At 36.5% G+C, this 24,422-nt stretch overlaps 2 protein-coding genes and 1 pseudogene across 2 annotated transcripts; 2 read left to right on the top strand and 1 right to left on the bottom strand.

Annotated features, from left to right (window-relative positions):
* The first annotated feature begins 4,898 nt into the window (after positions 1-4,898).
* LOC128041686 (uncharacterized) lies at positions 4,899-5,815 on the top strand. The gene is made up of 3 exons (XM_052631986.1): positions 4,899-5,425; positions 5,623-5,707; positions 5,792-5,815. The coding sequence occupies exons 1-3, from the start codon at positions 4,899-4,901 to the stop codon at positions 5,813-5,815; spliced, it is 636 nt and encodes a 211-aa protein (XP_052487946.1).
* Positions 5,816-6,749: 934 nt separating this feature from the next.
* LOC105772298 (uncharacterized) lies at positions 6,750-11,328 on the top strand. Its single transcript, XM_012593597.2, has 6 exons — positions 6,750-7,122; positions 7,371-7,654; positions 7,761-7,850; positions 7,933-8,004; positions 8,203-8,319; positions 10,074-11,328. The coding sequence occupies exons 1-6, from the start codon at positions 6,807-6,809 to the stop codon at positions 11,190-11,192; spliced, it is 1,998 nt and encodes a 665-aa protein (XP_012449051.1). The 5' UTR covers positions 6,750-6,806; the 3' UTR covers positions 11,193-11,328.
* Positions 11,329-12,371: 1,043 nt separating this feature from the next.
* Positions 12,372-15,098, bottom strand: LOC105772300 (ferrochelatase-2, chloroplastic-like; annotated as a pseudogene).
* Between the last annotated feature and the right edge of the window lie 9,324 nt (positions 15,099-24,422).

A 24,422-nucleotide genomic window follows, 5' to 3' on the forward strand; every position in this document is an offset into this window, starting at 1 on the left:
CAAATAGTGATTAAATCCTTAAATAAACAATTAAAAATCATAAAATTTTAAAAATATATAAAATTTATAAAACTGGTTCAATCGTAATTTTTAAAGGTTTAATTATGGTCTTGATCATTGTCCTCTTTACACATTTTAAATTTAGTCCTTTTATTTTTAATTTCTAAAATTTGGTATTTTTATTCTTTTAATTTAATAACTAAAGTTTGATTAGTATTATTTTCAAAAGATTTTCATTAAATTTAAATATTCACATTTTAAAAAAATTGCTCATAATATTTAAAAAGTTGATTAGTCTGCCGTCTTGGCACGTTTTTCGTCTGCTTTTTAGCACGTCTCTTTTCTTCTGTAGTGTGGGGTTTTGTTTTCAGGGTTTGTTTGCTGGGGGACTGTTCGTGTTTCTTTTGACTGGTGGGGTCATGGAGAATGATCTGGCGAACCTGGCGTTGACCGATGAGGAAGAAGAGGCTTTTGTAGAGGATGCGACAGTAGTCGATCAGAATCTGAACCTCTGTTTGGTTGGTCGCTGTTTGACGGATAGTATAGTTCACTTCCCTTCGTTCCGAAATACCATGGCTGATCTATGGCATCCGATTAGAGGCATCTGCATCTCAGATCTGGGAGATAGACGCTTTCTCTTTCAGTTTTTTCATGAGGTAGATATATAGACGCTTTCTCTTTCAGTTTTTTCATGAGGTAGATATTCAAAGAGTTCTTGCGGGCACGCCCTGGTTTTTCAATAACCATCTAATCTTATTTCATAGGATGAAGCCTGGTGAGAATCCTTCATTAGTCCCTTTACTTCTTACTGAATTCTGGGTTCAAGTTCATGATCTCCCCATCGGATTGGTGTCGGAAACAATGGCTAAACAGTTTTGGGGATTTTTTGGGCAAATTTATGGAGTATGATTCGTCTTCTTGGTTGGGAAGTTCTCCTTCTGTTATGCGTATCCGAGTCCAGTTAAATGTGAATAATCCTTTAAAACGTCGGAAGAAAGTTATGATCGGCCCTGACAGGATTTGTTATGCACGATTTCAGTACGAAAAATTAAGTCTTTTTTGTTTTATTTGCGGGAAGCTCGGGCATGGGGAGAGTTTCTGCCCGAATCAAACTAGGATGGCTCCAGAGAATATTGTTTTTGGATGGGATCTATCCGTTCGGGCAGTGGCAAGGCGGCGCACTGTTTATCCTAGTCGTTGGCTTAGAGAGGTAGGTAGAGATGATAGTAACTGGACAGGATTAGGGGGAGATGGCCAAGAAGGTGTTGACCCAGGGGGAAATACTTGTGGGGCAGGAGTCAATGGATCGTATAAGCGGCTAGGTGGGGCATACTGGTCAAATATTGGAAGGACGATAGGTCAAGAGCCTATGGATATGATGTTATTTGATGAAAATGATCCACTGTATGTCTCGGAAGGGAAAAAGCGGCAGCGTAGAATATCTAACACTGTAGTAAATGTTTTATCGGCTGGCTCTGCTGGGCAGAGCAGCCGAGCGCTATGAAACTGCTAAGTTGGAACGTCTGTGGTTTGGGGAGACCTCGGACAGTTAATAGGCTTCGGAATAAATTACGAGCCGTAAATCCCTGAGTTTTGTTTCTCATCGAAACAAAGCTTAGTTCGAAAAGAATGGAGATGGTGCGATTGAAGTGTGGTTTCTCTAATGGGATTGACATAGGGGTTGTGGGTTCGAAGGGTAGATTGTCTCTAAGATGGAATGGCAATGATCTTGTTTCAATTAAAAGCTATTCCTCCTCTCATATTGATGCAATGATTCTAGATCCTGATAATGGAATGGAATGGAGGCTTACGGGTTTTTATGGGTGCCCTGACGTACGCTTTAGAATGGTTTCGTGGGATCTTTTGTGCCGATTGGGTCAAGATCAAGATGCACCTTGGATAGTAATTGGTGATTTTAATGAAATATTGAGTTCGTTTGAGAAGAAATATGGGCGTCTAAGACCGGCACGTCAAATGGGGGAGTTTCGATCAGTTTTGGAGGATTGCTCACTTTATGATGTTGGGTATAATGGTAGATGATTTACGTGGGAACGGGGGCGATTCTTATCTTCAAATTTACGCGAACGGCTTGATAGAGGAGTTGCTAATCCTACTTGGTTATCTCTCTTCCTAGATTTTTTTGGATCATTTGAACCATTCTTTCTCTGATCACTGTCCGCTTTTGTTGAATACTATGGGCAGGGTGCCTCATAAGATTAATCGTTCATCTTCTCCCTTCCGTTTTGAAGCTAAATGGTGCTTTGATGATGCTTTTGAAGATGTTGTCAAGTGGGGATGGAAGGATCATCAGGGTAATCTGCTGATTAAGCTAATGCAGTTGGGACACTTCCTACAAAATTGGAGTCGTTCTTGTTTTCATGAGCAAAAGGGTCATAAATTGGCTTTGGAAAAACGACTATCTGTACTATTGGATAAAGACCCCACTGACGAGATACTGGGTGAAATTATGGAAGTGCAACTTGGGTTGAATTTTGAGGCTGATAAAGAAGAGGTGTATTGGACTCAGCGCGCTCGTCTTAATTGGCTACAGTATGGCGATAGGAACTCATCCTTCTTTTACAGGGTGGCAGTGGCCCGTCATAATCGTAACCGAATACATGGGTTAGAGGACGGTTTGGGCCAGTGGACAACGGGAGCAGAAGAAATGTTAAGTGTTGCGGTGAAATATTTTGAGAAGCTTTTTATAGCTTTAGATTCAGGAAGTGATGATCGAGTTCTTGGTCTTGTGGAAGAACGGATAACTAGGAATATGAATGACGCTCTTCTTAAACCGTTTACAAAGGATGACATTTGGATAGCAGTTAAGTCCATGGCGCCTTTGAAAGCCCTATGACCTGATGGGCTTCCAGCTTTGTTTTTTCAACGGTTTTGGCACATTGTTGGGGAAGAGTTGCATGTTTCTGTCTAGAAGTTTTAAATGGTAGTAGGGAGATGGGTGCGCTTAATAAAACGCACATTGTTTTGATCCCCAAAGTTGATAAGCCAAGGGACCTTGCTCAATTCCGTCCTATTAGTTTGTGTAATGTCCTTTATAAGATCATTGCTACAGCCATCGTTGCACGTATGAGACCGTTTCTTAATTTCTGTATTGATGAAGCGCAATGTGCTTTCATTCCTGGAAGGCAGATTTCAGATAATACTCTCATTGCCTATGAGGTTTTCCACTCTCTGAAAATGAAGAAAAAGGTAAACAGGGGAATTTTGCTCTCAAGCTTGATCTTAGTAAAGCTTATGATGGGGTGGAATGGGATTTTTTGGCTGGGATGTTGTCCAGGTTGGGTTTTCATTAGGATTGGCTTGTCCTTATTATGAGGTGTGTTTGTTCGGTCTCTTATACGGTAGGCATCAATGGTGATGTTAGTGAGAATTTTAGCCCATCTAGGGGATTAAGGCAAGGGGATCCGCTTAGTCCCTATCTCTTTCTTATTTGCGCTGAAGGGCTTTCTTGTTTGTTAAGGGAAGCTATAATTAAAAATGAGCTAAAGGGTGCCCCAATTGGTAGGAGGAAGCTTATGATTTCCCACTTGTTGTTTGCTGATGATTGCATCATTTTTAGAGATGCTTCTACTGAGGGCGCATACGTTGTTCGAATATTCTACAGGAGTACGAGCTAGCTTCGGGGCAGAAAATTAATTTGGGAAAATCTTTGATCTATTTTGGTGCGAATGTGGGAGAGGTCCTTTGCACTGAGATTATTGGCATTTTGGGTGTTAGATGGGCCTTGAACCCGGATAAGTATTTGGGTCTCCCAATGATGGTGGGGAAGAAGAAGAGATGGGCCTTCTCAAGTTTTGAAGACCAGTTTCGGAAGCGTATCGAGGGTTGGAGTTTTAGGTATTTGTCGATGGGAGAGAAAGAAGTATTTATCAAGTCAGTTCTTCAAGCCCTCCCGGTTTATGTTATGCAGTGTTTTGAGTTACCTAAAACCTTCTGTCATCAGCTCGAAGGAATTTTGAATAAGTTTTGGTGGACAAATAATAAAACTTCTAAAGGTACCCATTGGAGTACGTGGAGTGCGCTTTGTTTGCCAAAGGCGTTCGGTGGGATGGGCTTTCGTGACCTCCATCTGTTTAACAAAGCCCTTTTAGCTAAGCATGTATGGCAAATTTTTACTCAGCCTGACTGCCTTCTCTCGAGAGTTTTTAAAGCACGTTATTTCCCTTATGCGGATATTTTTTCAGCTAAAGTAGGGTCTTACCCTTCATTTACCTGGAGGAGCATTTGTGGTGCCAGGGAAGTGTTTGATGATGGATTGCTGTAGCGGATAGGCAGCGGTATGAATGTGAACATTTGAAATGATCCATGGATACCGAGTCTTGGGAATGGTCGGTTATTAGTACATTCTATGAATCCTTAATGGACTTCGGTAGACCAACTTTTGAATGAAGAGACTCATACCTGGAAAAAGGAAGTCATCTACCAACTTTTTGATGCTGAATAGGCCTGACGTATTACCAACATTCCAGTTGCTGGGCGAGGGCCGTCTGATTTGTTAGTTTGGAGACACGATGCATCGGGAGAATATTCAGTGAAGAGCGGGTATAGATTTTTGGTTACAAGTTTGTACCAGCTTACTGGCATTGAGAACTACAACAAAATTTTTACATCAATATGGGACCTTCAGATCCCTACAAAAATAAAGATTCATCTTTGGCGTCTCTTTAAAAACTATGTGCCTCACTATGTGAACCTGGTAAGAAGAAGATTGCGGGTTGACTCGGCGTGCCCACTGTGCAAGTCAAAGTCGGAAGATTCCCATCACATCTTATGGTATTGTAGCGTCTTGCGGCAGCTTTGGTTTCAGTTGAAACTTGTTTGTGAACTTTGATGCATTTACCTCGGACAGAATAACAAATTTTGTTAGTGCTTTTTTAGCAATGGACAGTAACTCTAAGAAACTTAGTGCTATCTCTTTGTGGGCTCTGTGGTACAGGAGAAACAAGTTTGTAAATGAAGGATTAAAGTACGAGTTCCATGAATTAGTGGGTTTTGTTCAGAGCTATGGTCAAGACTTAAGTTTCGCTAAAGCTAAAGATCTGACTACTGGTATGCAAAGAAATGGATTGTGGCGACCTCCTAAACCTGGGATTATAAAGTTAAATTTTGATGCCTCTTTTGAGAATAACTCTAATTTCTCTATTTCAGCGGTCCTTGCTAGGGATTCTGAGGGACTGATTATGGGTGCATGTACGTACCCGATTGTCGATGTTGCTGATGCCTTTGTGGCCGAGGCGAGAGCTTGTGAAAGGGCTCTCTATTTTGCTTGGGACATGGGTTTTCGGAAGGTGGTCGTGGAAGGCGATTCGCTTACTGTTATCAAGAAATTAGAAACAAATTTTAAGATCGATCTATTCTCAGCCCTATTTCTCAACACATTCGAGTTTTGGCTGAAGCTTTGGTTGAGGTTACTTACAATTTTTTTCCTAGGGAGGTGAATAGAGCAGCGCATGAACTGACGATGGTGGGTCGGACTCAGAAGCACCCTTGTTTTTGGGTTGGAGAGGCACCCCCTTTGGTTGCTGAGGTAGCGGAGTTGGATAGACAAGCGTGGTCTAGCCGGGGCTGATCTGGGTGGGGGATTGTTTCTTTTCTTTGGAGAAGGTTCTCAGAATCTCCTGGTGTGTTTGTGAAGTTTTCTCTTCCGATTGTTTGGAATTCTGCTGCTGATTTGCTCGGAAGCCTGCTGGTATTCTTCTGTGTCTGGTTTTTGGTTTTGGTATTAGCCGTTTGTTTTGGTTTGTCGGTATGTATTCCGATTTTGAATTGCTAGCTGTCTGTTTTGTCTTCTCTATGAATGCCAGTTTTATTTACAAAAAAAAAAAAAAATTGCTCATGGTGTTGTCAAACTAGATTTGAATGTTAAATCAAAAGAATATAACATCTAAAATCATGAGATTAAAAAGGTAGAATGGATTTTTTCTTTTTTAGGTTTAAACATTTAAGGTATTAAACTTTAAATATGTAAAAGCATAAAGATTGAGATCAAATTAGGCAAGAGCAGAAGTCAACTCTCTCACTCTTGAGTCATGTGTCATGTGGGAGTAGCAAAATAAAAGTAATGGACACTTTTCGCATTTTATCTCATTAATAGCACCCCTCGAAATTAGTCATTCATTTGGAGAGTGGATTTAAATCAATTAGATAAAAAATCGATATAGATTAATTGAACAAATTTTTTTAATTGAATCGATAAATTGATTAATTCGGCTATTAATTCGATTTAAAAAATAAATTATATTATCTCTTCTCAATTTAATCAATTAAGTATTTATAAATATTAGGATAAGTTTTAAAATTATGTATGATCTAATTATCACCAATTATTAATACAATTTATTGATGTAGCATTATTTTATGTTTATATACTGCATATAAAAATAATTATATTTATTCAAAATAAAATAAATTGATGTATTTATTTTTATAAATATATATATGATTGAATCAAAATTAAAATTTGGTATATACATTTAAAGCGCAATCAAATTTTAATATGTATAATTATACCAAATTAAAGTTTAAAATTATTTGAAAATTATAACTAATTTGTTATACGATTTATAATGTTGATAACAATTTGATGCTTCCCTGGTCGAACCGGTCAAAATTATTAAGTTTGAATTTAATGGGTCGATCCGGTTCATTCCAACCGCAAACCGAAGGAGAAAAATCCAGCTCACTCGAGGACATAATATAAATATAAAATAATGAATTTTCTACTTGTTACATCACATAATAATATCCTACCATTTTCTTAATCTAGGGTTTCTTTCGCGCAAACAGATATGGCAGACGAAGCACAGTACTCTTCAGGTCTCGATGCCGGCAGCAACAAGCGTAAATACGATGACCAACCCCCTCTCCCCTCCGGCGCTAGGAGGCCTACTGGTTTCTCTTCCCCAGATTCGGCTCCTCCTTCCTACAACAGCGTTCCGCCGCCGCTCGATGGCATCGAGATGGCCAAGCAGCGAGCTCAGGAGATTGCTGCTCGCCTGACTGCCTCCGTCGCCTCCGCTGGGGCCGAGCCCAAGCGCCCTCGTTTTGAAAACGGCTCCGGCGGTGGTTTTGATCACGACAAGGGGTTTAGCTCCGCTCCTTCTGGTATAGCTTTCCTTTTATTTTTTGATAGCGAATTTTTTTTCTTTAATGAGATTGTTGCTTCTAGGATTTTGTGTTTAGAGTTTCGAGCTTTTAATGATGTAAAATAGCTTTCGAGTTTTGGCTGCTTCTCCTTGCATGATTTTTGAAATTAAAAAGCATTGATGTTGTGCAAATGTAAAGACCTTTACCAAAATCTGCTCCTTCAGCTACCATAGCGTGTTGAAGTTAAAAGCGTTGATGTTGTGCAGATGTAAAACCTCTTTCGAATTCTGCTCCTTCAGCTATACCGGTTTCGTATGGCAGCTACCATGGTAGTAGCAAAAAGATTGATATTCCTCAAAACAGGGTCGGTGTTATAATCGGGAAAGCTGGAGAAACCATTAAATATCTTCAACTACAATCTGGGGCAAAGATTCAGGTCCAAAGAGATATGGATGCTGACCCTAATTCTGTGACTAGGCCTGTAGAGCTTGTGGGTACTGCTGAACAAATATCTAAGGCAGAGCAGTTGATAAATGATGTTCTTGCTGAGGTTATTTATCCTTTTTTTTTAATTATTGTTATTTATGTCAAATTGATGAATTGCTGCTATGCAGAATATGAGCAATATAATTTATACCTTTTAATTTTTTATCAAGGCTGAAACAGGGGGTTCTGGCATAGTTTCCCGGCGATTGACAGGACAGGCTGGAAGTGAACATTTTGAAATGAAGATTCCGAATAACAAGGTATACTGGTGTAAAAGTATTATTCAACATTTCAACTTCAATGAATTTGTTTAAGATGGTACTAATAAGTGCATGATCTCAGGTTGGTCTGGTGATTGGTAAAGGTGGTGAAACAATTAAAAACATGCAAGCTAGAACTGGAGCTCGTATTCAGGTTTGAATCTTAGTTTCATCTATATTTGGAAGTTATTATTAGGAATTGGATGCATGGCTGTTCTATATCCGCTAACTTTTAACAGACTTTTATGTATTCTAATCAGTTTGTTCCGTATACAATGCTCTTCTGGATCTTGTTGTGATTGCACCTAAACATATCATTTGTGATGGAAATACCTCTGTTAATATTATGCAGGTGATACCTTTGCACTTGCCCCCAGGTGATACATCAACAGAAAGGACATTACATATAGATGGGACAAGTGAACAGATTAAACATGCAAGAGAATTGGTTGATGAGGTCACAAGTGAGGTATGTTTGGAAGTGGATGTTAGGAGGAAAGTATTTCCTCAATGTAAATTATGTCTGCCACTTTTATATGAATTGCCTGTGTTTGTTTTGTACGATTAACATGCATGCCTACTGCAGTAGATTCTTTTAGTTCTATTAATAATTATTCTAGTTTAATTTGTTATTTGAATGTTGATTATTGTGATCTTGTGACTAGTCTTGACAACATTAGTAATGATAGGATTTTTGAAATTTCACTTTTATTGAGGCTTCCAACATTGGTTAAGAGATTTCACTGTACAGGATATTGTAGAGTTGCTCCATACATTTTTAATTGCAAGCAAAACCTTTTTTCTTTCCTATATATATTATTGTATTATGACCTGTCAATCATTTTTCTGGTCAATATTCTGAAACTTTCCCCCTATATTTTAACAAGTTCTTAGATTTTCTTATACATTTATATACCTGTTGAGGGAGAATATTATTTTGCACAAGCAGGTTATAATATTTCTTCCGGGTAGTATGCTGAATAATTCTTCTATAGCTGCTTTTGCTATCCCTTTGTAGTTATTCAGTCGCTTTGAGATATGGACTGGATTTTATATTATCATCTATTTCTCTTCTTCTCTTTGTTCCACTTGTAAAATCTCGAGAGTTGCAGACGTTTTTTTGGTGGTGACCCTTGTTGCTATGGCAGCTGGTTGAGAAATTGTTGTAGGTGTCAAATGACCAATGGAAGATGAGCAGGTCCTCTACTTTGTAAGAGATTCGTAGCTGTTTTGTATCAAAATCTTCTGGTTCTAGCTTAATATTAGGAACTGGATAACATGGTGGTTTTCATTGTTCACTGCTTGGTACCCTTGAAATCAAATCTTATGGGTTTAGTTATAATTTTACATGTTAAGTTCAAATTGTCAAGCTCTTCACATGCAGTTGCTTTCTTATATATTATTAAGGTAAATGGTCTTTTACTATTTGGATGGAGGTCAAACTGAATGGTTCGAATTTGGTGAAGACTGATGGTTATTGTCCTTCAGTCTTCCTAAAGATTTGTGCTAAGATTTTGATAAAAATATTGAAGTTTTATCACCATAAAGGGGAATTCCTTGTTCATGTTTTGATATCTTAACATAACTTGACTGTGACCACCAGTTAGTCGCCTTATCTGAATGCAGATATTCATTTTATAAGTGTAATACCTATAATGCTTTTTTCCCTTCTTTGGTTCAGAGAATTCTAGGATCTGTTCTAGGCGATAATCATTTGCTTAATGCATGTTGGTTGATCTATCTAGGTCGTTGGCATTCCTTATCTGATATTCTGTTTTTTAAAATGTATCAATTGGATTATTGGATAGATGATATAGAGTGAACTTTTAACTGTGAGAGTTTCTTGCCTGTATATGGCAATTGGGTTCATAGTTCCTTTTGCTATGATGTAAAAGCTTCTATTAGTATCTGTGGGGTTCTTTTTTTTTTTTTCTTTTTGCACCCATTCACTTCAAATAGGGAAATGATGGGCTTCTGCTGGAGTAAACTCAATAATTCCTCCGACCATACGGTATGTAGGCATTATACTCTTCGTAGTTTATGCTATAGTACAAATCCATTAAATCCACTGAACACATTTTGTTTATTTTTGCAGTTTTATGCTGAGTTGATATTGTATATGCCTCTTGTATATATATGCATATTCTGTAATGCTGTATGTGTTTATGTGCTATCATCATCGGAAAGTACATATTGGTCATTTGAGGAATTGATCTTGTGCAGAACCGTATGAGAAATCCATCAATGGTTGGAGGATTTCCACAGCAAGGTTATCAAGCAAGACCAGCCTCAAGCTGGGGCCAAGGGGCTCCTCCAATGCAACAGCCTGGTTATGGTTATTTGCAGCCTGGGGCATATCCTGGCCCATCATCGCAGTACAACATGTTGCAGCCTCCTTATGGGGGCTACCCTTCCCAACCGTCATCTGGTGGATATGCCTCTGGTTGGGACCAGTCATCTGTACAACCAAACCAGCAAACCTCTGCTGCAAGTGGTTATGATTACTATAACCAACAGCCTTCACAGCAGCAGCAGCAAACCTCTGGTGATTCGGTAACTCCAGCTGATAACAGTGGTTACAATTACAGTCAACCTCCAGCTTCTAGCTATATGCAACCAGGACAAGGTTATTCTCAGTATGGCTATGGTGGATACCATCAATCTGGTTATGGGCAGCCATCATCATACGATCAGCAGCAAAGTTATGGTTCTGCTTCGAGCTACGGTAATGTGACAAATCCAACTCAAGGTGGTCAAGGGGATTCAGGTCAGGCACCTACGTCTACCCAACCGTCTGCAACAGGCCAACAAGGGTATAATACTAGTCAGCAGCCTAACCCAAACCCTGGAAGTTATCCACCTCCAGGAAGTACTCAACCTGGTTATGGAATGCCGCCTTCCCAAACTGGCTATGGGAATCAGCCACCAGCACAGCCTGGTTATGGAGCTGGATATGGACAACCACAAACGCAGAAACCTTTGGCCAATCCCCAGATGTATGGGCAGGCTCAACAGTCGCCTAGCACCCCAGGAAGTTATGGCCAGCCAGGATATCATTCACAGCCGCCATCTTCTGGTTATGGTCAACCAGAGACAGGTTCACAACTTGCTCAACCACCAAGTTATGGTGCGGCATCTGCCCAGCCTGGATATGGAGCCCCAACCTATGGAGCTGGTTATGGAGCACCTTATAACACCTCTTATGGTGGTAGTTACTCACAGCCTCCAACATATCCAGCCGACAACAATGCTGGTGGGAGCACTAATGGAAATTACGATGCAGCACCAGCATCTAAAACTGTTGACCAGGGTGGAGTTGCCAAGGCATCCCCCAAAAGTTGATTTGGCCGTAGTACGATTTTATAATTTTGAATTTGTGGTCTAGTTTTTGCATTGTTTTTAGGACAATGCTTAGAGTGTGTTGAGTGTTTTTACTTGAATATTTAAATGTGCTTTTAATGGTATTGGATTTGGTTTATTTGTGCTTTTGGTATAAATGCAAGGTGGTTATTAGTAGTGGTTTATTTGAGATGATGCATTTATATTATGGTTGAATCCAAAATTCACCACTCTTAAGGCAAGCAAAATGGATATTGTCCGTAAATGCAATTGTTTGGGCTGAACATCAACTATATAAAAAACATGGCAACATCTCCAATTATATGTTAAATGCTTCTATCATTCTATTTCTTCCTTGCTTGAACTCGTTATAAGATCCTCCATTTTCTCCCAATTTGAGGCTATTTCAATTTGAAATCTAAGAATGTTAGTTGCCATGTGGTGAACTATAGATACCGTGATTACAACAAAAGAGAATTTAAAGTATGCTTTAAAATTGTACTATTTAAATTTGAATTGATTAACTTATTTTTGGGTACCTAAGTCTGTGTTTAATAAATAAGGATTTGTCTGGTTTTTAAAAATATTTTCTGTTTTTATGTTTAGAAAACAATTTTCATTTTATAAAAAAAGAAAAGAAAACATGGTTGGTACCTATTTGAAAGATTGTTGAGAAAAAAAGATATTTTTGTGTTTATATTGAGTTTATTCAAAGTCATTATTTTCGATGTTAGTGAGAACAATGAAAACAATATTTTATTGATTTATAATTTTCGTCGTTTTTGGAGAAGCGAAAATGATTTTTATTTCCTAAAACTAAACACGAGGCTTCTTGAGAATTAATTGACGTATTAGAAATATGCTCCAGACTGAAGTAACCTTCTTTAATCCCTCTTTAGACGTCAAGTTTGATTTGATTAGGCTTCATATAACTCGATTCATGAAACATGGTTTAAAAATTTAAAGTAAATAGTGGCAGATTTATCTTCTTCACGAGGATATAGTGTGGTTGTACACAGCTTTTATCTTCATACCAAAAGATAATGGCAGCCATGGTTGAACCAAATATTTAGAGGATCGCCGAGCATAATTCTTACTCTCTGTGGATGCCACTATTATTTCACTCTTTCTATGGTATGTATATCAAACAAATCTCCGTCATTCATTCTTATCTATACCCTCTTTCAATTAAACCTTTTTTTATGATTTTTTTCATCAATGGAGATGATTCCTAAATGCAAATACCACCTTTGGTCTTAATAGTAGCAAAACAAACGCCAAGATCGAACAGAAGAACAGTTTAACAAGGTATCTCACTGGCTCGTAGTTGGTTTCTTCAGCAGCTTCCCTTGATGCTGACAGTGCTTTTGCAGATGGTAGAGCTTCAACTACTGCATCAGCTAGATCCGTGATGAAGGAAGAGGTGCAACCTAGGGCAGGAACACGACCCCAATTCTCGATTCCGGATTCAAGAGCTAAGTGCTTATATTCCATGTCAATCTCTTCCAGGGTTTCTATGTGTTCACTCACAAAGCTGGAATTGAGATGGATCTAGAGTTAATATTTTCCCCTTACATAATCATGCATTTCAAAGCACACCTACCTCAGTAACAACTCATGTACCTATCGGAACAGCTAGAAGACTCTTCACACCTTTCTGTCCAAGCTCAACAAGCACTTCGTCTGTGTAGGGCTTTAACCATTGCACAGGCCCAACTCGAATCTGGTATGGAAGCATGAAGAAGAAGTTGAGCATAACAGTTTTTATTACTTTTTTCTTATTTTATGAGTGACAGCCGAAACTTTGTTCTAAAACCAACGTGGTAAGCAAGGGTATGATCATTTCCAATTCCTCTAGATTTCAGCTCTAGCATAATTAAGTAGACGCACTCCTCCATTTGATCTTTGTATGGATCTCCAGCATCCTCAACATAACTATCAGGCACCCCATGGGCACTAAAGAATATCATGACCTGAAGTTCAAATGAATACATATTATCCTAATCCTTGACTTTAGGCATAAAAGATTACAGACTAGACCATACGGTAAGCAAACAAACCTCTTCAGGCTTTGCAAATCTCTCCAATTCTTCTTTAATCAAGTCAGCCATGGAACAAATATAACCTTGTCGTTGGTACCAAGAGAGGATGACAGAAACAGGTAGTCTCGATAAATACACATCTTCCCTGAAATATAACTTGCATTACAGCCATTCACAAAGGGGAACGCTGATGGATGAAGTCAAGCAGAAAATTATAACACAAATTATCAACACCAACCTGAAAATATGCTGGAGAACTCGGATGCTTGACCCAGTTGTGGAAATGGAGAACTGAGGATATAATGGCAGCACAACAAGCTTTTTTTATCCTGTCTAGCTTAATCTGTGTTGCACATAATAAATGCTTATCGGTAATCAGTATATAACCCGAATTGAATTTGAAGATAGATCATTCAATGCTACACGGAGAATTCCAAATTAATATACGAGGTATAAAGTTCTTCAAAGGCATAACCAAATAAGAGTATCCCTCATGTAAGGATTTAATCAACTTAACAACAACCTTAAATATCAACAAAAGCACAACAAAAAGAGCTCACTCTCCGTATATGGTATCATACAAGTTCAAAACACACGCAAATTTGTTAGGCTATTAAGAGACGAACCTGCTCAATGGCCTCCTCTGTTAATGGATACCAATATCGCATTCCAACATATACACTGACATTCACATTCTTTGCCTTCAAAGCCATTCGAAGAGCATTTGCCTGCAACAAGTTCTTTAAACTATAAATATACTTGCCAGTTTCCCCAAAGCACAAAATGGTTCATTTTGGAAAAAAATATCCATATAAAAGTACAATAGTTCATTTTCAAGCCACTAGCTCAGGACAAAGTAACAAGCAAATTTCTACAATCAAGGGACTTGATTTTACCTGTTCATCGGTTATTTTACGCAAAGGCGAGCCGCCACCAACGGCAGCATACCCTTCTTCACTTTTCGGAGCTCGAAGAAAAGATATTAGCTTCGCCAATGGCCGTTGAAGTAACTTAAACAGCCCAGGCAACCATATTATATCCTACACAAAGAAACATCATCACCTCAACACCATTGTAACTTGAAACCCACAAATGTTCATATGAAATACACACACACAAAACAAAAAAAAGAACAAGCAAAATAACGTACAGGATCAGCAAACAAGTTATATAGAAAAGGTTGAACATCTTTAAGTGTCTCTGGCCCTCTAAGGTTCAAAAGAAGAACCCCAATTTTTTCCTCCATGGCATGTGAGTGATGAGATTCCACATCATCATTTTCACCCAATGTGTAAACCCCCACCCCGCAAATTGCTTGCAAATGCAGATTTCTCCTCTGAATTAGGCCATCACTGAGAAAGGGTCCTTTGATAAGGGCTTTAGATGAAGGCTTATTCACACCATTGAATCCATTAGATGAATGTCGTGAGAAAGACGCAATGCGTCTGCCCCAAGGAATCGACCAGAAAAAAAATATATAAAGAAATGGACAAATCCAAGAATTTCATCTTTGATTCACAAAAAGAAGAGCTAAGAACAATCTTAGGTTCTATAAAGTTCAAAAAAAAAAAAAACCATTCAGACAAAAACTATAAAGCTTAAACTTCTGATTAACAGTTCAAAGAAAATAAAAGGATTACCTTGAAAATCTATCATCAGAATAGCATTGATTGGAACTAGAGAGTTTGGTATATGAAAGAACTCCAGATAAAGATGCTGCCTCCATGATTTTTACCAAAAATAAGAGTTGGAATCTGGGTATTAGGTGAATTTGGGAGAGATTTTCTATGGGTCAGTTGAGAAAAAAATGGCGAAAATTGTTTACAAAGAAAACTGGAAATATCAGATTAAAAATTGCGTTGGTTCCCAAGATTGAACGTATTATTAATGCCGTTGGTTCAAACCCCCCTATTCTTTTACGGTGTTTTACTAGCAAAGGGTAAACTACACTGCAAGTCCCTCCAGTATTAATAAATTTTGGTTTTAATCATCGAAAAGTTATTAAACGATGAGTAACATTATCCGTTAACTGTTTTTTTGGTGAAAAAACAAACTAAACAAATAACGTAAAGCAAAAAATCAACTACCCTACCATTCCTAAATCGTCCTAAAATACTTCATAATTAGAATTGCTTTCTCTAGACGAATACCACCTATATGTTATGCTATATTGTTTCGCCCAACTCACTGATATCTTGATAATTTTCAAGAAATTTCAAGAAATGCCTTGGAAAACAAAAAATATTTCTATTTTTTCATATTCGCCATATAAACAAACCAAAAAAAGTGGGCCAAGGAACCTCATTTCTTAACGTCCATCCTGGACTCCCCAAATTTGTCATAATCCAATCTAAGAGATTCTCGAAAAAAAAATGCGTCAACAATTTCCTGGCACAAAATAATTCCAAACATCTTTAACAACTGGGCAATCCCCAAGGACATGCAAAATATCTTCCATCTCATGATGACAGATTGGACATGACATATTTTGTCTAATGCCATTTCGAATTCTCTCCTGATTGGCAAGCAATCTTTGTTTGCAAACAAGCCATAAGAAAAAACGAACACGATGCAGTCCTTGATACTTCCAAATGACCTTCCACCTAGCATCTCGTGCATTCCATGTGTCTTCTTTAATAATTTGATATGCACTTCTTATCGAAAATCCAACATTATTTGTATGCGTCCAAAAGATTTTATCAAGACCTGCTAGGGGGTGTGGAGGAGGAATGTTTGCAAATTTTTTAATAACTTCTTCTGGTAAACGTTCCCTAAAGGCCTGCAAATTCCATACTTCGTCTTCTGCAACCATGTCTTTAAGAAACATTCTGTGACTGGTTGATCCATGGAAGAGACAAACATTTTTAATGACCCTACTTTTGGAAGCCAAGAATCCTCCCAACAGCGGATCGAGGACTCTGTTCCAATGGACCAGCATAAATTCTCTCTCAGTAGGGGCCAAACCTTTGCAATCCCTCTCCAAACAACTAAACAACTTCCTCTTGCTATTCTTTCAAGGATACTTTCTCTCATCCCAAATTTTGATCGCAACACCCTAACCCATAAAGCTTCCTCATTGGTGACGAGATTATACCATAATTTTAGCAAGAAGAAAGTATTTTGATATTCTAAATGTCTAATACCTAAACCCCCACAAGCACGAGACTGGCACATAGAGCCCTAATCAACGTTTCCTTGTATTAAACCCTTATATGAATTGTCTTGTCAGGCGCTAAATCTCTTCACACACCCCTTTCGGGATTCGCATGGACTGCATAAAGTAATTTGGAATAGCGAGGAGGATAGATTGGGCCAAAGTGAATCTTCTACCATAGAGAGTTGTCTTGCATCCCAATTACATAGTCTAGCTCTGACCTTCTTAATCACAAACCCCAAGGTTTCATTGGTGACTCTTTTGTGGAATAGTGGAATCCCTAAGTATGTTCCCAACTCTTGGACCTTCTGAAAGCCTAGTAGCCTGCTTAACTGGTTACTAAGATTTTCGTCAACTCCTTGAGAGAAGAACACATTAGTTTTTTATGCATTGGTTCAGTGCCCTAAGAAACTATAGAATCGATCCAGAATGCTTTTTAGTAATATGCCATGCTTTGTGTCTGCTTTGGAAAAGATTACTAAATCATTTGCAAAAAATAAGTGGGATAAAGTTGGCCCTGTCCGTGCAAGCTTAATAGGACTCCATTCGCTAAAAATCTTAGTTGCTTTGATACTGTGCCCTAACCATTCCATACATAAAACAAATAAGGAGACTGAAGGCATCTTTAACGTACTCCTCTAGTAGGTTTGAATTTTTCTGTAGAGACTCCATTCCATAAAACCTGCATAGTGGATGTTGAAATGCCAAAGATAATCACCTTTTGTAAGGATTCTAGTATTCATGCTGCCTGTATAGAGCCATCAATAAAGTCCCACCGTATCCTATCATATGCCCTTTCTAAGTCAATTTTAACAACCATCCACTTTTTACTCATTCCTTGCACGGAGTGAATAACCTCCTGAGCAATTAGGATATTATCAGAGATACTCTGGCTAGCAATAAACCCAACCTGTTCTTGTGAAATAATTTGGGGAATACTACTTTGAATCTATTGGCTATAACTTTCATGGCCAATTTATAGACAACGGAGCATAAACTAATAGGTCGAAATTGTGAAATTTCTTCAGGCTGAGTAATCTTTGGGATGTGAACTATAAGTGTATTGTTTAATTCTTGATCAATAGGCTTTCCTTTGAATACTCCTTTGACCCACTAGTAAATTGTCCCCCCAATACTATCCCACTGATTCTGGAAAAATATCACATGATACCCATCACTCCCGGGAGCTTTTAACGGGGCCATATCAAAGAGTTTCATTTTAATTTCTTCATTCGTAACCTCTTTTCCTAGAAAATTAATGTCACTTTGTCCTAACTGAGGAAAGCAACTAGAAGGTAAACCCCCCATCATACTTGGCTTCTCCCATACAATTGTTGAAAATAAGCTACTGCTTCTGATTGAATTTCATCCGATTCATACAGCCAATTACCATTTCTATTGCGCAGGCTGTTAATGCGGTTGGCCTTTCTTCTATGTAGTGTTCGACTGTGGAAAAATTTTGTGTTCCTGTCTCCTAGTTTGAGCCAGTCACACCTTTACTTTTTTTCCATAACAACTCTTCATGATTAAGCACCTCTTCAAGCTCCTCTTTTATATCCATCTCCTTTTTAGCTATCATGTCTGAATTTGGCCTTTCTATTTCTCTTTGGATCTGGTTCAAGGACTATAGTAATTCCCGTTTATGCACCCCAATATGTCCATAAACCTTCTTATTCCATTTTTTGAGACCCATCGTGAGTTTTCCCAAAATGTCCGGTATATTCCCACTGAATCTCCACGACTCCTGTACGATGCCTGATAAATTTTGATGTTGAGTTCATTCAACCTGGAAATGAAAAGGGCACCTTTTAGGTAAGTTAAGATCTGGGTTAATGTTGATGAGAAGAGGTCGATGATTGGATTTAATTCGTACGAGATGCGTCACAAGGAACTTTGAAAAAGTTTGAATCCAAGCATCATTTCCCAATGCTTGATTAAGTCTCTCAAAGATCCCTCCTATTTGCCAAGTAAATGGTGGCCCTCTAAACCTTAGATCTTGTAGATCATTTGACACAACAAATTCTCTGAATTGGGGACATAATTTTCCAACGTATTACCCCATTTTTTATCACTCTCAGAAAGGATAGCATTAAAATCCCCTACCGCCATCCAAGGAACAAAATTAGTAGGAATGGTATCTTTTAATGCTTCCCAAAACACTTTCCTTCTAGTTCTATTTGGGTCACCATATACGAAAGTGATAAAAACAATCTAAGAGGGGAATCCGAAGGAAACTTGTATCAAAATAAACTGAGGGTGATTTTGAACAAATTTGAGGCGAACCGAATCCTTCCATCCTATCTAGATTCTACCAAAAAATCCCTTTGCTTCAACCCGATGCGAATATTAGAATCCTAGCTTTGCAATTATCCCATCTATTTTTCCACCACTGACTTTCGGCTCTAGAAGGCTAACAACATCGGGCTTATGTTCTATATTATACTCTCTAAAGATGCGAGGAAACTTTACGTTTGCACACCCCTGATAGTTCCAAGTAAACACGAAAAATTTAGAGTTTATTAAAAAATAAATAAAAAAACAAATTGCAAGGCACTTCCTCTTTTACTAACGAACACCATCCTAGCCTTTTGTATTCTTGTATACTTCCTTAGAAGCCTTCATCACCAGCCCTTGTTGAAATTGGCTCTGTAATAATTCCACAATGTTGTTTACTGATTCGGTCAAATGAACTTTTTGGGAGGAGGCCTTGAAAGGACTGCCCTCCTCCCTTATAGTTTTATTCAATTTTTGATTTTTCTTATTCCCAATCTGTTTCCCCTCACCGACCTTGATTAGCGCTAAACTTCATGACCTTGGGTTTGTTAACTGCCTTTAACCTTTAATAGAATGATGATATCACATGTTTTATATAGGTTTAATATCTAAGTTAGGCTTTAAACTATAATTAAAATATTAGTTTAGTCCTTTTAAATTTTTTTAATAATTATTTTCAAAAATAAATACAAAAATTCTAAAAATATTAGATTTAAAAAAATCTTAAAATTCATAAATAAATTTTTTAATTATAAAAAAATTACAATTATATTTATGAGGAAAATTTTAAATTTTTTTTAAAAAAAATCATAGAATTGTAAAAAAAGTTCTAAAAATGTCGAAAATTTTCAAAAGAATTGAAAATTGAGTTTTTTTTGTTAAAACCATTCATTCCATCTTATTAACCTTTTGTTGGTTTTGGAGTCTCGTTACTAGCAACATTGACAAGGCGGAGAACAACCTACCATCATCTTCGGTTGCTTATCATGTCAACTCTGGCGGGTATATGCGAGGGACCGTCTTTTGGGAACCCGATACCCCCTCACCATTGAAGAATTTCATATGCCTCGTCTCAAAGCTGGATAAGCTTTTATTAAAACCAATGATTTTTTTTATTTTTGGTTTCATAAGAAAGGAGACACCAAGATTTGAAATGGGTCAACTCCATTGGTTCAGGCTATGGAGTATGCCAGTCTGATCTTCATGTTATAAAAGGCGAAATTCCATTTTCTATTCCTTATGTTCTCGGGCTCGAGGTAACTGGGGAAGTAGTTGAACATGAGCTAATCACTAACTGCAACTGAAACAAATATTTTTCCATATTCCATTTGACAAATTACTTGAAGGAAGCCAATTTCATCCGATGCGTGATTTAGGGGAAGGAAATTGAAGAATTAGGATGAGGAGGGGTGAATTTTTTTTTTTCACCGTCTTTTTTAACAATTTTATTTATTTATTTATTTATTTTTAAAATAAATATTAAGGGAAATAAAATTTTAAATGACTTAGCGTTATTCTAGTAGCTGCAACTTTTTTTAAATTACACCTTAAAATTGGTTCCTTCAACTAAAACTGTAACAGCCCGATTTTTGGGTCTAGTCAGAACAGTGGTTTTGGGACCACAAATTCAACGAGGAAAATTTTATTTTTATGGTCTACAGTTTCACGGAATGATTTCGTGAAAATTTCATTCGAAAATTTCGACGTTTGAGCACTCAATTTATTTAAAAAGTCTAAATTGATATGTGACCCCGAAAATTATTACAGTAAGAGAGTAGGTATTCTTGATATAGTAAAACAAGGAAATTTCGAGGACGAAATTTATTTTAAGGGGGAGAGAAATGTAATACCTCGAAAATTTTTACAGTAAGATATTATCTTTGATATAGTAAGGAAATAAAGTGACAAAAAGGAGAATTTTGAGTTATGACAACGTTAGGAAGTATATTATGACATATTAATTAAAGAAAGGATTAAATTGTAAAAGTGAGAAAGGATTAAATTGCAAAAGTGAGAAAATTTTTGTTATCCAAGAGTAAATACTCAAAATTTGAGGGGTTAAAGTGTAAATATGAAAAATTTAAAGGACCAATAGTGTAAATATTTTAAGGGTGGAATAATCTAGAAACTAAGGAAAATGGATGAATTGGGACCAAATTGAATAGATGAAGAATTATGAGTGACTAAATCGTAATTTTACCAAATTAAGTGATGACTCAAGGATGGAATTTTAAAAGATCTAAATGGAAAAATGGGCAATTAGAAGAAAGAGAAATCTAAAAATAATGATGATGTTGGAGATATTTTAGATTAAATAAATAAATATTAGTTTATTAATATTTTAATTTAATTTTAAATGACATTTTATCATTGTATTATTATTTTATTTAGTATATATATATATGGAATAAAAGATGAAGAATCATCATCTTCTCCCATGCATTCCAACGTATGAAGAGAAAAGAAAGAAAGAAACTTTCTTTTCTTTACAATTTGGTCATCTCACTAAAGATTCACCATTTTCACTTAGAAATCAAAGAAATTTCCATAGCCACAAAGAAATAAAATTGATAAGGAGACCATGGAGAGCTAGGATATCAAGTTAGATTCAAGAAATAGAGGCTGGAGAAGAGAGAAAATCAAGTTAAAGATTGAAATCAATAGAGCAAGGTAAGAACATCAAGATTTCAATATATTTTTGAGTTTGATATTATTGAAAAAGTATGAAATTGATGTTAATGTAGGGTTTTATTATATAAGGTTCTATGTTCTTGATATGTTAGTGAAGGGAAACAAGAGGAATTGATAGAAAATATTGTAGAGAAAGGAAAGGAGGGTGTTATAAATTTGATTATCAACATCTTGCACTAAAACAGTTTTGAACAGCAGCGGTAGGTTAACTTTGAAAAATCACCATAAATCATGGAAATTTAATTAGAGGATGAAAAAAAAAATATGAGATTAAATATTATTGAGTCTAGTTTCCCATAGAAGAAACGATGTAAGCAATGAAATTGTAAATCATGAGTTATAATAAAATTTGTGAGATAAGGTCAGAATGATTTCGGGTTCCCCTGTTCTGACTTTGGAAAATCATAAAAAATTGGATAAAAATGATTAGGGGCTTAAATTTATATTTTTAAAATACTTAATTAGTATATTTTCAATAGAAACAAATGGGAACATCATCCACATTCTTTACAAAGAGATAATTAATTTTTAGTGAAGAGGGGTCGGAACTGTCAAACGGTGAAATAGGGGAAACTTTAAAGAATAAAATGTACTTATTGGCTAAATCAAAAATTCTGAAAATTTTATGGTAAGAATATATGTGAGTATAGTTTCATATAAAATTTGTGTATCTCAATTCAGAGTTTTTAGATTAATATATAATTAATTTAGTGACTATGACTCAAGTGAATAGCTTGTTATGAGTAAACAAGTAAATAGTGGTATTATATATATATCAAGGGTGTGGAATGGAGTGGAGGAGGAGGAAAATATATCTGAATCTTCAGCTAATATGAGTTTATTTTAAAATAGCTAATTTACATGTTTTAGGTTCAGGGACTAAATTGAATAAAATAAAATTTTAAGGGTAATTTTGTAAAATGTCAAAATGACCAAATTGCATGAAATGAATTGTTTTATCATTTAAATTAATAAATTGAATGAAATATTAATTTAGATCAAGATTGGGTGGAATTTCGAGGAAAATGAAAAATTACCAAAATGTCCCTGAATTTTGGTATTTCTGCAATTTAGCCCGGTAAGTTCATGTAACTTGAATTATATACTTAAATGCTTGAAATGTTTTTTATTGATGTTAATATGATTTGAATGTTAATTGTATGAAAATTGATGAAACATTGATATATTTGATAAAAAGGGGAAGAAGTCCCAGTTGAATGGAAGGAAAATTTGATGGATCTCTGAAAAGGAATTGACGGTAAAAAGGATCTAGCCCGGACGGGTGATCCTAATCTGATATAGCCCTCCCAAAGAATATGTGGAAAATAGATTTATCCCGGACGGGTAATCCGAATTAGGGTCTGAATTTAGCCTGGACTGGTAATTCAGATCCAAGCTCATTAGAGCAATTGTCATTGCAGGGGATTTAGCCTGAACTGGTAATCCCGCTGTAAGGATGAGGTTCGCGGGAGTGTGCTCTCTGAAATCAAAATGTGCGCACATGAATATGAATTGACGGACCCAGATTTGTACACTAAAGTGAACCCCTGAAAATCCATCGAAATTTTGAGAAATTCAACGGGATAAATATGGAAAAATAACAAGGAAATGGAAATCATGGTATTGATGAGCTCATCAGTCATGGTATATATATTATTGATACATGGAAATTATTAAACTAACTTGAATGTTGAGTTTGTGCATGTTAGGGGAATAATGCATTGAATGGCATGAATAAGTTAAATTGGCCAACGTTACCTTATTAATGTTTAGATTTTGTTTGGTTTTAAATATGAATGCTTGATGAAATGAAATGTCTTTAAGTTAATTTGTAAACTCCGGTAATGCTCTATAACCCTATTTTGGCAATAGATATGAGTTAGGGGTGTTACAAAAACAAATAATATAAAAGGGATTGAAAGATTGTGGTATATGCACGGATGGGGTGAAATTTATTAAATTTCATTCACCAAAGCTGTCAATTTTTAAGTTTGAAAAATCAATTGACTGGCGACTACTTTTTGGATAAGATCCAGACGTTTCTGGGTTAAGATGTCTTCAAGCGTTCGAAGATCTATCTCTTAGCTTTGAAACTCATTTTGAATTAATCGATTTCGAGTTCGAGAGCTCAAGTTATGATCGTTTTAGTGAAGATTGCGCGAGCAAAATTTCTGGACGGGATTATTACAGAAATTATGAGTTTCGAACTTTTAATTCGAGTTTAAATCATATTGGATCTGATTTTTTGGCTTAATTTTTTTATTATATATGAGTCCGATATTGTTTATTATTTCATTATTTATTCTTTTGTTATTCTATTCTTTTCATGTGTAATTGTTTCTAATCTTTGATTTGGATTCCTTGTTATTTTTCTATCTTAATTATTTGTTTTAATTGCTACCCTTTTAATTCTTAGATTTGACTTAGATTTGTTTGCATTTCAAGATCGCAAGTTTGTCCAAGTTACGGATTTGATTTAGGGCTCTAGACAATCTCAAAGAAACTTGGATTTTGACACAACCTGAAACGCAAACAAATCCAAGTCAGATCTAAGAATTAAAAGGGCAGCAATTAAAACAAAAAATTAATATAGAAAAAGAACAAGAAATCTAAATCAAAGATTAGAAACAATTAAACTCGAACAAAACAAAATAACAAAAGAAACGAAATAAGATAGATGGAAAAGATGGAAAGTGGCGGCGTGTAGAAGTCCTAAGGAGCCTGGAAACCAGATAAACCCACAACCGTCTTCAGACGACTTTAATTTCCCCTCCAAGAAAGAAAACTTGGAAAGAAAAAGCTTAAAGATTGTAACACCCCTAACCCGTCTTCGTCGCCGGATTAGGGTTACGGAGCATTGCCTATCAAACCATAACCAATAATGACAATTAGAAACAATTAATCAATTTAAATAATAACATTCAAACTAATACTTATTCATGGCATAAACATGGTTATGGACCTTAACTCGAGCTTATAAGGTCATAAAAATAAGTTAGGAACATCCAGGGACCAATTTGAAACAAATCAGGAAATTTTGGAATAATTTGAAAACAAGGGTCACACGACCGT

Source organism: Gossypium raimondii, chromosome 6 (genome assembly GCF_025698545.1).
Source record: "Gossypium raimondii isolate GPD5lz chromosome 6, ASM2569854v1, whole genome shotgun sequence".
In the NCBI taxonomy this organism is placed as follows: Eukaryota; Viridiplantae; Streptophyta; class Magnoliopsida; order Malvales; family Malvaceae; genus Gossypium; species Gossypium raimondii.